General features: G+C 49.6%; 1 protein-coding gene across 1 annotated transcript in view; it reads right to left on the bottom strand.

The window, feature by feature from the left end:
• Positions 1 to 707: 707 nt before the first annotated feature.
• The window catches only part of Capn13 (calpain 13), a 61,490-nt gene continuing 49,158 nt past the window's right edge, over positions 708 to 13,039 (bottom strand). Inside the window, exons 14-21 of the mRNA XM_005367973.1 lie at positions 12,900 to 12,959; positions 9,918 to 9,981; positions 9,778 to 9,836; positions 8,154 to 8,222; positions 4,782 to 4,857; positions 2,775 to 2,903; positions 1,691 to 1,746; positions 708 to 734 (exon numbers count right to left, since the gene is read on the bottom strand). Coding sequence (XP_005368030.1) covers positions 708 to 734; positions 1,691 to 1,746; positions 2,775 to 2,903; positions 4,782 to 4,857; positions 8,154 to 8,222; positions 9,778 to 9,836; positions 9,918 to 9,981; positions 12,900 to 12,959 — 540 coding nt within the window. The remainder of the gene's footprint in view (positions 735 to 1,690; positions 1,747 to 2,774; positions 2,904 to 4,781; positions 4,858 to 8,153; positions 8,223 to 9,777; positions 9,837 to 9,917; positions 9,982 to 12,899; positions 12,960 to 13,039) is intronic.

The following is a 13,039-nucleotide window of genomic DNA, read 5'->3' as shown; positions in this document are numbered from 1 at the left end:
AAGGGTGTTAGAAATTTCCAGAGACTAAGATGCTTGTCTCTAAATAAGGAATATATAGACTTGAAGATTCCCAGAAAATGGGAAGATAAATCCTCAAGCTCGTCAGAATTTTAGAACACTCACTCAGTCAGAATTCGGCTGTGGCAGGACTGGGCAATGTGATAACAGATTTTCTGTAACTCTAGTTTGTTCTATAGAAGTCAAGAAGAAATGGCAATGTGTTTGTTGATGAGCACAGACTAGAAGTATCCATGCTGATGACTACACACATCCACTTCTGTCCCAAGCCAGCTAGACAATGGTAGAGCCAGTGGGGTGGCCAGCTCTCCTTTCCCCCAAGGTCAAGTGTTTGCGTAGCTCTGCAGTGTTCTGTTTCCACCATTTCTGGTCCCTGTCTGGAATGAGTCACCACCCTTTCTCTCTGGAACATTAATTAAATGTTGTAAATCTCTCATTCATGACTTTCAGGCTGTGCTCTTCATGAATGTGTCCTGATAAAATCTGAGCATTTGGCCTTGAAACCCAGAAGCCGTGAGCAGCAGGGCCTTAGCTCACAAAATAAGCCTTCCGGTATCTCTGAGAGGCTGTCTCCAGGGAGTCTTACGTGTCATTTTTAGAAAAAGAGGGACACTGTTCGGAGGAAGAAGAAAGGACTTGAGTGCTGCCATGTCTTACCTGGTCCAGAGGGCTCGGCTGGACCCCTCACCTCAGCCATACATGACCAGGTTCATCCACTGAGAAATAAGCATCGTCATTAGAATGGCTATCTCTCTTCCTCTCCCCTCCCTTCTCTCTGGTGTGTAAGTCTTTATATATGGAGATTCATGTATCTGTAAATTGTGTGTTTGGGGGCAGATGTTGCTGCCAGGTGTCTTCCTTACTTTTTGAAATGGAGTCTCTCATTGAACCCAGAGTGTACCAATTGGGTGAGGCTAGCTGGCCAGCAAACTCCTCAGAGCCCCCTGTCTCCACCTCTCCAGGGCTCTGGGATTGTAGGCATTCACCACTATGCCTGGCTTCTTATGTGGGTGCTAGGGTTCTAAACTCAGGTCCTCATGCTTGTGTGATAAGTACTCACTGACTGAGCCTCAACCCTGAGTAACCAGTTCTTAAAGCTGGTTCATTTCACGTGGATCAGGGCAAATATATAGCCCTCCTTTAGAAGGTCTCAGTTCAGTACCAAGGCCTTTCCCCAGCTCACTCTGCCCTCAGTGTTCTGCCACAGCACATCTTCCCTCTGCTTTCTAGGTAACTCCTCTACAGTCCCCCATGCCACCAACTGAGCAATTGAAGGGCATATATTATTTTCTAAATAGCCCAGCAGAGAGAGGTGTATGGGAGTTGACCAGCTGACTGGTTAGATGGCTCTAAAATTCAGGCTTAATGTACAGTGAGCTTGGTGGACTGTTCTTTACTTCTCTCTTGGATTTATGACTCCCACATAATCCTCTGCTTTATTAAGCTATTGAAAAAAAAATAAAATCTCTCTGCCAAGATCCTAAAGCAGCCTGGCAGCCCGCAATATATAAAGGCAGTAATTGGAGGCAGGTCCCCCCACCCCCCTCCGCCCCAGCCTGGCTGGCCTTTGATGGACTATTCAGTACCCCGGGGAGAAAAATGTCCCTTGGAACTGGATCAGGAGATTGTAGCCTGGGACTGTGCCTGGTTCTGGGAGGGGAAGATGCCTTACCTCCATCTCTGTCAGGTAGACTCCTTTGCCATCCTTGGAGAGGTTGCGGAATGCCTCTAGGATAGAGGTAGAAAGGTTTTGAGGGGTTGAGAGGAGGTCCTAAGTCGTCACTGTCCCCAGCGGGTGCTTTACTCTGTTCTCCCGTTTCATCTAGCTCTATGCCATGGGGTGGCTTAAGGGTCTCCCATCAGGACAGTTGGGATTATCCTCATCTCTCCCCTTCCAGAGTCCATGTACCTCTCCCCCTTGACTGTATTCACTGAGATGGGAAGACCACCATGGGTGGCACCATCCCCTGGCTGGGATCCTGGACTGTGTGAGTAGAGAAAGGGCATGCATTTGCTGCCTTCATCCTGGTTATGGCTGTAATATAACCAGTGGCTTCAAATTCTGGCTATCCTGTCTTCCCTGACTCTAACCTGCGACTATGAGCCAGAAAGCAAAACAAAACAAGTAAAACAAAACAGAGCCTCATTTCCCTCAGGTTGCTTTGGTCAGAGTATTTTATCATAGCAACGGTGAAGGAAAGTAAGACAACTTCCAAGAGAGGAAGCAGGCCAGAACTTGGAGGAAGGCTAGAATCTCAATGGCATGGTGTTAGGAGGGCGGTACGGCTTTCTGTGTCATTTACATAGAACCAGGCACCACACAAATTTCCATGCTATGGGATTTTTGTTTTCTTTTCCCTTTGAGAATGTACCGTCCGTTCTGTTGGCTTTGGTTGGGGAGGGTCCCAGTCTTTCTCTTGGCCAGATGGTTTCTCAGATGTGTTAACCTCACAGCAGCCGTGTGTGTGCACGGGGGTTTGCAGACCTCAGTCAACCTCACAGCAGCCGTGTCGGGGGTTTGCAGACCTCAGTCAACCTCACAGCAGCCGTGTGTTTGCACGGGGGTTTGCAGACCTCAGTCTCTACCCTATCCCTCACCACAGCACTACGGACAGTCTCACTCCTAGATCTGGGGAGTCTCAGGCAAGACACCAGCCTGCCTACTCTTGAGTCTTCACCCAGGTCCCGGGGGCATCACTGCTTTCCTGGCCATGGGTCACTGGGAAGCTCTACAGAATGCCCCCAGGGTCACTTACTTGCCATGGTTTCTAGTCGTATCAGGAAGCAGACGAGGCTGGGAAAGCTGACTCGGCCAGCGCTGTCACTGTACCGGAGTGTCATGAGACTCAGCAGCTCATTGCCGACCAAGATTCCTGAAAGGAAGTCTGGGATGGGAAGGCGAATTGGTGAGCTAAGCGGACACTGGAGATGGGGTGATCCTCTGCTTCACGAGGGTCAATAAACCTGTCACGAGGGTCTAGCAGCCTCCCACCACGTCCCCTGCTCAGTCCAGTAGGTCAGCCAGTGCCACCTCACTCAGGGCCTGGCCTTTTTCTCCTGATCGCTGGCTGTTGTGTCCTAGAGTCGCAAGCCTGCAGCTCGGCCAGAGGCCAGCTCAAGGGACTCAAGACACTGGAACATTGTTTTTTCCAATAATTGGATAATCCCCATGCAGCATGGAGCTGCCAGGACACCTAAGGGCTGAAGTCCAACCCTGCCTCTGCCAGGTTTCTCTCTTCTGGTGATCAATTAAACTGTCTTCCAGCTAGATGTCATGACTCCCTATAAGCCCTGTATATGGGTGCTGCTAATGTAGGCGGGTGTGGTCTCCCTGAAAGATGGAGGTTCATTTCTACAGTGCCCATCCAAGGAAAGGCTGGGGCACAGAAGGGAGACACAACTCAGAAGGCTGCCTTGACTGGGCAGAAGATAAGCCTCTTGCCCTTGTCACCTTTGACCTTGTCATTTTGCATCTCTAGTTATAAGCTCCAGGGAGTCGCCAGCCACACAGGTGACAAGTGCAGAGTGGCCAACAGTTATTGCTCTGGTGAGCAGGCAGACACCTGAAATCTATGTAAGGATGAGCTTGGGGGCTCATGGGCCACATGTAGTTAGAGTCACACTTGACTTCTGCAGTGAAGCTGATAACGTAGGAACCAGATAGCCTTCAGTTGGGGCTTGAGTTTTCCTGACAGCAACCTACCTAACCTCTGAGCTGCTGAGTTGAAGTGGAAGTGGTCCCCACTTCACCCCCTTGTTCTATTCTGGGTCAGTTAGGCTGCTTTGGTGATTCTGTCTTTAATTGGTTCTTCAATGGTGTTCCAAGTGTGGTCCCATGTTAGCCAGAAATTAATCCCTGGAGCTTGCTGGAAATGGAGGGAAAGCTGAGCCTTCCTAGCTCTCCCAAGCCTGGCAGGGCACTCTAGGGCAGCTCAGCTGAGTCTCTCAGCCTTCTGCTATGCTGCAGAGCCGTGACACTGGGGTGCACAGTGACTGTCGTAACTAGGGGAGAAGCTCTGCTCAAATGGAGAGCAGTGTCTTGCATTTCTACCCCTTTCTCTACCAGGAACGTGAGAAGAAGAATTATGGAGGGGCTTTTTTTCAGAGTTAACCTGGGGGAACACGAGTCTATGGTTTATTAAGGAAGGTGGCCATTTTCTTACATAACCTTTGTGTGATGTGTCTTCCCCACACACATGGAAGAAGCAATGTTTCCTGTCCTTCCCAGTTCGTGGCCGAGCAGAGACAATGGAATGAGACGATGCGAACAGTTTGCGGTGACCTATGAAGCACTCTGCACCCTAGACTGTTGTTATCATTGCCCCAGGCCAGAAAGCTCGCTCTCGATTTAATTTAGCCATGAACTTTATGTGAAGAGAGAGAAGTGAGAGCCCCAGCCTGCTGTGGGTATTTAACCCTGACAGCCCAGTCAGTGAGCTGGAAGCTCCTGAAAGATGAGCTCCATCCCTTGTAGGTCATCAGTCATGTGGTCCTCCCCCACTCAATAAGATCCGGGTTGGAGGGAAATTGGTACAGGACTGTTCAGGCTACAGTGGGGCAGGAGGCAGGGCTCGCATCTGAGTTTAGAGTGCTGGGAACCTGTGAAGGTCAGTGTAGGTAGTGGAGGACACACAGCTAGAGCTCTCTTTTCTCCCATCTGCCCACCCTCACTGTGTCAACCTTGCTTATGGAAGGCTGGGAATGTAGGACTTCACGCATGCCCCACGCCCCCCGGTCATCCAGGTATCACGAGCCCATGTTACCTGTACTCTCTATGACCTTCCATAGGTCTGAGCTCAGGAGAACTCCAGGGCTCCTCTGGATGTTCTGGAAAACATGCTGATGGGGGTGGGGGAGGGAAAGAAGCAAGAAGTCTGTGAGGACCCAGAAGGTGACTGGGAGAGGTTTTGTAAGTCTCTTCTCCATCCCTAGAAGACACCTTACTAAAGTGTACAAGGAACCAGCTTACAGAGAGGTAGGGGAAGGAATGGGGCAAATGGGAATGGCCACACCCTTTAAGTCAGTTATTCTGGTCACATCTGGACCTGAAGCTTTCTCTTCTCACTCCAGACCCATGGGAAGTTTGGCTGTCTTTGGGAAAGCACAAGGCTTCTCTCCAGACCAGTGGCTCTCACCCTTCCTAATGCTGCAACTCTTTAATACAGGTTTTACGTTGTGATGCCCCCAACCATAAAATTATTTTCATTGCTACTTCATAACTGTAAATTTCCTGCTGCTATGATCGTAATGTAAATGTTTTTGGAGACAGAAATTTGCCAAAAGGGTCATGACCCACGGGCTGAGAACGACTGCTCTAAAGGGTTTGTGTCCAGCAGTTAAGTGCACAGACAAAACAGGTGATCGATCATCTCTCCGAGCGGAAGTTCCATTTCAGCTCTTGACCAACTGCGGAACTAATCTTCATCAAGTTACGCCACCTTTCTAGGCCTTGGTTTCCTCATCTGCAGTACAGGGCTAATTACAGTGCCTGCCTTCGAGGCTTGTTACAAGAAGCCGAGGAGCAAACACCGATAAAGTACAAATCCATGAAATGCTTGTTGTTCACTAATACATAAGTGTGCAGGCTCATCTGTGAATCCTCTCTCTTGTCCCTTAGAGAGAGCTGTGTAGAAAAGACCAACAGCGGGCTGGGGCTGGGTCCTGGCCCCAGCATGGCCGCAGCAGCCACTGCTAGCCACTCTTGCTTATGCTGGAGACTTTCCCTCTCTGTCAAGTGTTCATTGGAATCCTGATCCATGGTGCACCTCCTAGATGAGGTCTTGGATTAAGTGGGCAGCTGCCCAGGGCTGAGCACAGAGTGCCTGACTGAGGTCGGTACACACTGCAGCCTCCTGGGAGCTTTTCCATGTTCAAATAGGAAATCCCAGGTATGCAAGACACGGCCAACTGGGGTGGGGAAAATAAATATAGGACCACAGCTTGAGAACCGCCCCCACCCCCCGGGCTTATTTGGTTATTGATAGGTTTGAAGACAGACTTCGGGTGATTTCCATTACATTAGCTCATTCACTTAGTCGCTGATTAGCTAGGCCATGTATTGAGCAATTCTGAACACGGCTGTGTTATACACACTGTGGAGGCCTCTCTCTGGAGGCAAGATGAACATGAGGAAGACCCTGGCCTGGAGGACCCAGCCATGCAAGCATAGAAGGAGCCTGTTGTTGTGGAGTGTTAGCTGAAGATGTGTTACATTTGTTTATGCCGTGGAACGTTTGTTTAAAGATGCAACGTGTTACATTTGTTTAAACTCTGTAACTGTGTTACTTTGCCTGTTTGAAACATCTGATTTAACTAATAAAGAGCTGAATGACCGATAGCTGGACAGGAGAGAGAAATAGGCAGGGATGACTGGCAGGGAGAATAAATAGAAGAGAGGGAGAAGGATGCTGGGGGCCAGACACAGAATAAGAAGGAAAGAAAAGATATACAGACCTAGAGAAAGGTAAAAGCCCAGAGGCAAAAGATAGATGGTATAATTTAAGAAAAGCTGGCTAGAAACAAGCCAGGCTAAGGCTGGACATTTATATGTAATAAGTCTCCGCGTATTCTTTTGGAGGCCGAGGGGTGAGCCCCCGAAGAGCAAAAGAGAAAAGACTAAAAACCAAACAACTACAACAACTTGGCCACCATTCTAGTGTCTGATGAGAAGCCCAGTGGTCCGGGGTCAGGGGTCAGGGGACGCATCTTGTCATAGTCACACAGGCGTACTTAATCCAGTCTTTCAAAGTGTTCAGAGCTAGAGACATGATTAGACACATACATGTTGGTGCTCTTTGTTGTGTAAAAGCAGCTTGTATGCAGGTATATGTTTATATTTATTTGTGCACTCATTTATCTATTTGACATAGGGCTTCTCTATGTAGCCAAAGCTGGCTTCAAACTCATACTCTTCCTGCTGCAGCTTCCTAAGTGCTGGGATTACAGATGTGCCTATCACGCCTGACCAGGTTATATTTTTGTTTCATGTGTATAGACGTGCCTATTATAGGACACGCGCTGGAACATATTAACTGGGTCTTAATGCTTTCCCTTTGGCAAGAGGCAAACCATGGTTTCTTTTTTGAGTTTGCTTTTTCTCATCTATGTTTTCTTTTTTAAAAAAAATATTTATTTATTTATTTATTTATTTATTTATTTATTTATTATGTATACAATATTCTGTCTGTGTGTATGCCTGCAGGCCTGAAGAGGGCATCAGACCTCATTACAGATGGTTATGAGCCACCATGTGGTTGCCGGGAATTGAATTCAGGACCTTTGGAAGAGCAGGCAATGCATTTAACCTCTGAGCCATCTCTCCAGCCCCTCATCTATGTTTTCTATCAGCAACAGGCACAACTTTTAAAGTAAGGGTAAAGTTCAAAATATCAAGGTAGACAATGTGATCTGCTCTACAGGTATTGCACAGAAGACGAGGGGTCAGAGCAGACAGTAATTGGGTCGTAAGGACTGGCAAGAAAGATTTGGCAGGGAAGGCATGTCCAAAGCTTCCTGTATTTTTAGGGTGGGTGAGAAATGGCCAGGCTTGGGGTATGGAGATGGGAGAGCAGAGGAACAGAGGCATAGGGTTTATCGGGGACAGCAAGGCCTCTTAGAGTTGGATTTCAGAGGAAGTAGGATGAGTAAAAATGACGTCTTCTGGACTTAAAATTAGAAGCTCACCTCAAGAGGTCTGTGTGCTGCTTTGATGCATTCAGATTTTGTCCTGAGGACAATGGGAGGCCATAGGCCAACCACATCTCTTTTGGTAGGTCCTCCCACAGATGCATTGGGACAGAAACAGATGGGTTCTGACTAATGAGTGTTTGAACACACACACACACACACACACACACACACACACACACACACGCACACCATGCACCATGGCAATTCTAGACACTGCCCATGCTATCCTCTTTTCTCCGGCCTTCTAGAACATTCCTCACCCTGCCCCTCTGGCAGCACTGCCGCCTTTGTTTGCGTGTACGTCTCTCTAAGTAAAACGTGAGGTGACTTTGGGGATGGGCTGATGCTCCCCATCATTTCATACCCCAGGGTGGGACACCCAATACGTATTTGCTCAGCTGGGTTAGATAAGAGCGTTAGTCACGTCATAGAGAGCGTGACCGTACTTGGCAGTGGACGAGACGACTCCACAGTCTTGCAAACTCATACTGATCCAGTCGCCCGTTCACCTTCAGCTGGAGGAGTAGTTAAGCGCCAAACAGTCCAGAGGGTGGTGGAGAAGGGGGAGCTGTTTGCTCCAGCAGCAAAGCCAGAGCCGCGTCATCCTTCAGCTAGTAACCCTGTGCCATGTTGGCCCCAGGCCAGCCGGCTCCCACTCTGTCTCAAGGTGACCTGGTTTAGATTTGTTTTTACTGAATAAAATGTATTGTTAAAAAGGCAGGCACCCTGAGAAAGAGGCATCAGTTTCAGTTGTAACCAGCAGATGAGAGGGGACCCCCACCCCCACCACAGCATAACCTTCACCAGTTGGGCGGGGTTCTCTGGCAGGAGAGGCTGGGGAGGAGCATGCAGGGGGCTTGCAAGGCAGATGTAGTGTGGGTGGGTAAATGTGATGTCGCTGGGCCGTGTGTGTAACCGGGATGCTTCCTGTGTATTCCTATGAACTGCTTCCCCTTATAGTAAGCAACGAATGCAGGAGAACTAATTGAACTATGAGAGCTAGCACCCTGCCCTAGCACTCAAACCCAGGGGAGGCCCCATTTGCACTGTCCCAGTACAAAACATAGGTCTTTTCTAGCCCTTTCTTTTCTTCCCCCGGCTAGGTGCCCTAGCCACAGGGCTGCAAGGGCCATTTGGATTCCTCTGTGTCTCCGGGTGACTCCAGACCACAGTCAGCTAAGACAGGACTGATTTATGATTCCATCAAGAAGCCTTCTTGTTCTACAATAGCTGGCTTCGCATTCACACTCGAGCCTTGTTAAAAGTGTGAGGGGGGTGATCTGTCTCTCTCTAGAGACAGCCACAGCCTGGGCAGAAGCTGCCGGGCTTGGGATCCATCCTACATGGCCAGTGTCTCTCGGGCCTGGGTAGAGACAGCGGTTGGGTAGGGGAGAAAGTCCCCTTGGGGAGGGTGTTAAGGTGGGAGTTAAGTAATTAAACTTTGATTCCTGGCCCTGTTCCTTGTGGCCGTGGAACTGGGCTAGCCACTGAATCGCCTCAAGGCTACGGTCTACACGTGCAAAAATATCATGTGGACCACAAGGGGGCGCCACTGTCGTGCACTGCAGACTAAGGAGGTCCGAGAGTTTTCAGTGGTTATCTTTTTAAATTAGGGGCCTTCTGAGTAAGGAACCCAAACAGCAAAGATTTCTCCAGCGTTGAAGGAAAGGGCAAAGGGAAAATAGTTCCAACTGGAGTATGAAGTACAGGAGGAGGTTAGAACAGAAAGCTTGGAAGCTAAAACTTCTATTTCAAATCCCTGTGTAGTTTCAACTAGCTGTGGAAGCAGGGCAAAAGTACTTGACCTCTGCGGCCTCCGTGTCCTTCATTGTTGAATGGAATAACAGCTGTTGGACCCTCAGGGCCGCTGCAAGCGTTATAAACGCACTTCCTTAGGAGTCCCGGCAGTCTGCTCAGTAGTGACCATGGCTGCCACGATGAGCTAGATTCTAGAGTAAGTCGGGAGAACAGGCACAGGATCTATGTGATACCTATGACTAGAAGCCCAGGGGAAGCCCTCAGGCCAGGCGGGTTCCTAGGGTTGCAGGAGGGGGTGACTGCAAAGGATACATCCATCAGAGCCACAATGCTTTGGCACTGGTCCAAGGAGAAAGTGTCCTCTGGAGACCCTGAGGAAAGAGAGGAAGTGCCATTGAGCATGGCGACCTGGGAGACAGGGCTGGAGCCAGCAGGACTCTGAGCTGACATACCTGTCAGGAACTGGAACTCTTGGTTAAGAAGTTTCTGCAGTTGGGTGGCATCAATGTCCAGCCCCTGGTCCAAATCAGGAGAAAAATGGGCATGAGATGGGAATCAGGAGCCAAGGGATAAATCCACCTGATTCAGTAGCTGTTCTCTGGGTTCTAAGCCCCTCCTTTCCGCAGCATGTCTACCCATGTCTACCTGTTCTTTGTCCCAGGCCTGCCCTGGGTTCTGGCCCTGCTGATAACCCACTCCCTGATATCTGTCTTGGCACTGGACTCCTGGTGTGGGCTCTGTCACGCTGCTCCCCTCCATTTATTATTAGACAGAAAGTATGCTTCTTCCTCCCCTTCTCACTGCAGCTGGCACTAGCAGATTGCGCCCCCGCCCCCCACCCCCAGGAGGCCTATGGCAAGCACTGAGGTGTGTTCTCCACTTCCAGAGGGACTGTGAGAAGATGTGATGCCTTCCAGCGTGCATGCGTGTGATAGTAGGAACTAAACATGCCCGAAGCCTAGGCACTAGAAACTGCTACCATGGCACCTTCCTTGGTCTTCCGGGTACTGAGGCTTTGCTAGATTAACAGCAGAAAGCAGCTGAAGTGGTGGGTAAGCAGGGTGTTTTCTAGGCCTGATCTCAGGAGGAGGTCGTGACACTAGCTGTTCCCTGAAGACATTGGGTAGTCTGGTGGGCAGTGTCCTTGACAACTATTTTACAGAGAAGCATGGCTGCTGTACTTGGGTGAGCCAGCGCTAGAGTAAGGTTTCTCCGTGGTTAGACCTGGAGAGTGTCATTCCTTGGCTCAGAATGTGCCTCCAAGGGGTCTCCTGAGTCCAGCCCCTCACAGATAACTGCCCTCACAGCCCCCACACACTGTCCCTTTCTCCTCTTAGGGTTGGCGGTTTCGCCTGCCCTGAAAGCAGAAGAAGTCCCATACCCTGTCCTTGTAAGGCCTCACAGCAAGAAGCACAAGCCTCTAAGATGCCAGTACCTCATGCTGGTCCTCAGGCCTTCTTCTAACCTCATAGTTTGGGAATATCAGGGAAACTGGGTTGATGTGCCCAACATCAATCAAGTTTTGTTTTTTTTGCCCCAAAGAATCTTGCACAGAAGTTGGTATGCTAAGGAGGGACTTGCCTTCATGGGATTGCCCACTAACTGACAAACTGAACAGAGCATGGACCCCATCTGCTTCCTCCTCCATGTTACCCACCTAGGGCCCGCTTGGACCAGGACTCTACATTCTGTCACCCCACTGGGAGCATTGGAAACACCGATGGCAGGGATAGCGATGGTGGTTGCTTAGACAAGTTCCCCGAGAATTGCATGTATGAGCTATGGGACCCTCAAAGGTTGGGGCTGGGGAACTGACAAAGCGTAGTGAACTAGATGCTTGGGGAAGGTCCTGGGAGTTTGGAAAATGCTTGCCAATTGAGTTCATAGAGGATGGTGGTTAGGTTTGCTCTGTCGAATCTAGAGCTCAAATGCATGATCCCTTTCCGAGAGACAGGCCTAGTTATACTATCCCCACTGCCATGGTTAACGAAAGCAACTCGCAGCAACGGAGGCTGATAAATGACTGTGCTAATAGAGCTGGTTACGCCAGAGGGAGATGTCATGGGGGAAGCAACAACATGTGCATGAGAAATGCTTCGCTTAAAGATGTCTTGGGCTGCCACAACCTCTGAGCATAGCTTGCATGTTGTACAGGATGCTGCTAGGGTACCTTGCCTACCTAAGAGGATACTGTATTGGTGTCTTATTCTAATTCCAACCAATGCCCAATACCAGCTGCAGTCATTCTAGGGGGAGCCAAACGTTTGGCTATCTCTTGGGAAAGTCCTGACTAGGGAGTCTGTACCATCCTGTCATACGACAGATTTATATTTTTATTTTAGAGGTACATGGGCCTGTGTGGAAACGTACCACCTGCCCTGGAAAAGCTTTGGTCCCAGGCATCCTAATCAGGTCCCGCTGACCACTTCAGAGCAGCTAATCCAAGCTTGGGTGTCTGCTCCAGAGGAACTAATCTGTCTTAATTCAACCTGACAGAAATGATTGAGCACCTCCTCTGGGCCAAGGACGGTGATCGGCGCTTGGGGACGAGGAACGCATATGAAGTCGCCTCTGCCTTTGGGAATTCACAGACAGGGCGCAGTGGTCTTCTGGGTCAGTCTTGTCTCAGTGAGAGCTGGCCTGCATGCTGGGCAAGCGCTGAGGGGCTGCTCTTTGTGGGACTCACCCCTCATTCCAGCCACACTCTTATCTGTAACCCCCCCCTTTCTTTGTCTGTGGGTTCAACCTGTGCCCGAGATACCGCCATGCCGTTAGCCCTCCAAGTACAGAAGCACGGGATGGCATCCTTCCTTCCTTCCTTCCCCAGCCTCTGCTTGGCTCACGATACACAAAATCATCTATATCACTTTCTGCTTCCCACACCGACACAGTTATTAATGGTAAAAGGCCCATCCCACGGAGCCACTGGCAGCTCTTTTATCCTGAGGAGTCAAGGAGTTCTTTATAACAGTTTATTAAACCATTAGGAAAGCCCCATGTGCACATAGGTGGCTTGGCAGGAAGAGAGCTGTTGGGGCTTTCTGAAGCTGGCCAGTTCCCGGGAGGAACAATGCCAGGTTTGGTGGGGTGGTGGGGGGGTGATGACTGAGCCAGAGAAAGATTTCAAGGGCTGCTGCCAACTGCTTGTCTAAAGGCTTAAGCCACACTATATCCCTTACACACAGTCCATAATTGTCCTCTCCCTTCCTAAGCTCTCTGTTCCAATGGGATTCCACCCTCATGGGGACGTCACTTGTCCTACAGCTTGGCAGTCGGAGCCTCTGGGGCTGGTCCAAGGAGAGAAAGCGGCTGATATGGTCAAGTCCTTTTTACTCCGTGCATTCTGACAAGCAAACTGGAGATGGCTCTGTCCCTGGAGTCCCTCCCTGCCCACTCTCCTGGTGAGTAAGGTCCATGGGTGTTAGACAACATACCTGATCCACATATCTGTAGAAAATGCTGTTTTGGGATTCATTTTCTTCTAAAAGACTTCCCTGGAGCAAAAGGAAAATTGTTAAGTCAAATTTCCGGGGAAGAGGCCACTCATGTGGTGTTGTAGCCTTGTTTCAGTAAG

This window comes from Microtus ochrogaster, unplaced genomic scaffold, assembly GCF_000317375.1.
Source record: "Microtus ochrogaster isolate Prairie Vole_2 unplaced genomic scaffold, MicOch1.0 UNK26, whole genome shotgun sequence".
Taxonomy (NCBI): Eukaryota; Metazoa; Chordata; class Mammalia; order Rodentia; family Cricetidae; genus Microtus; species Microtus ochrogaster.
The sequence above is the reverse complement of the archived record's forward strand: the minus strand, read 5'-3'. Positions and strand labels throughout refer to the sequence as shown.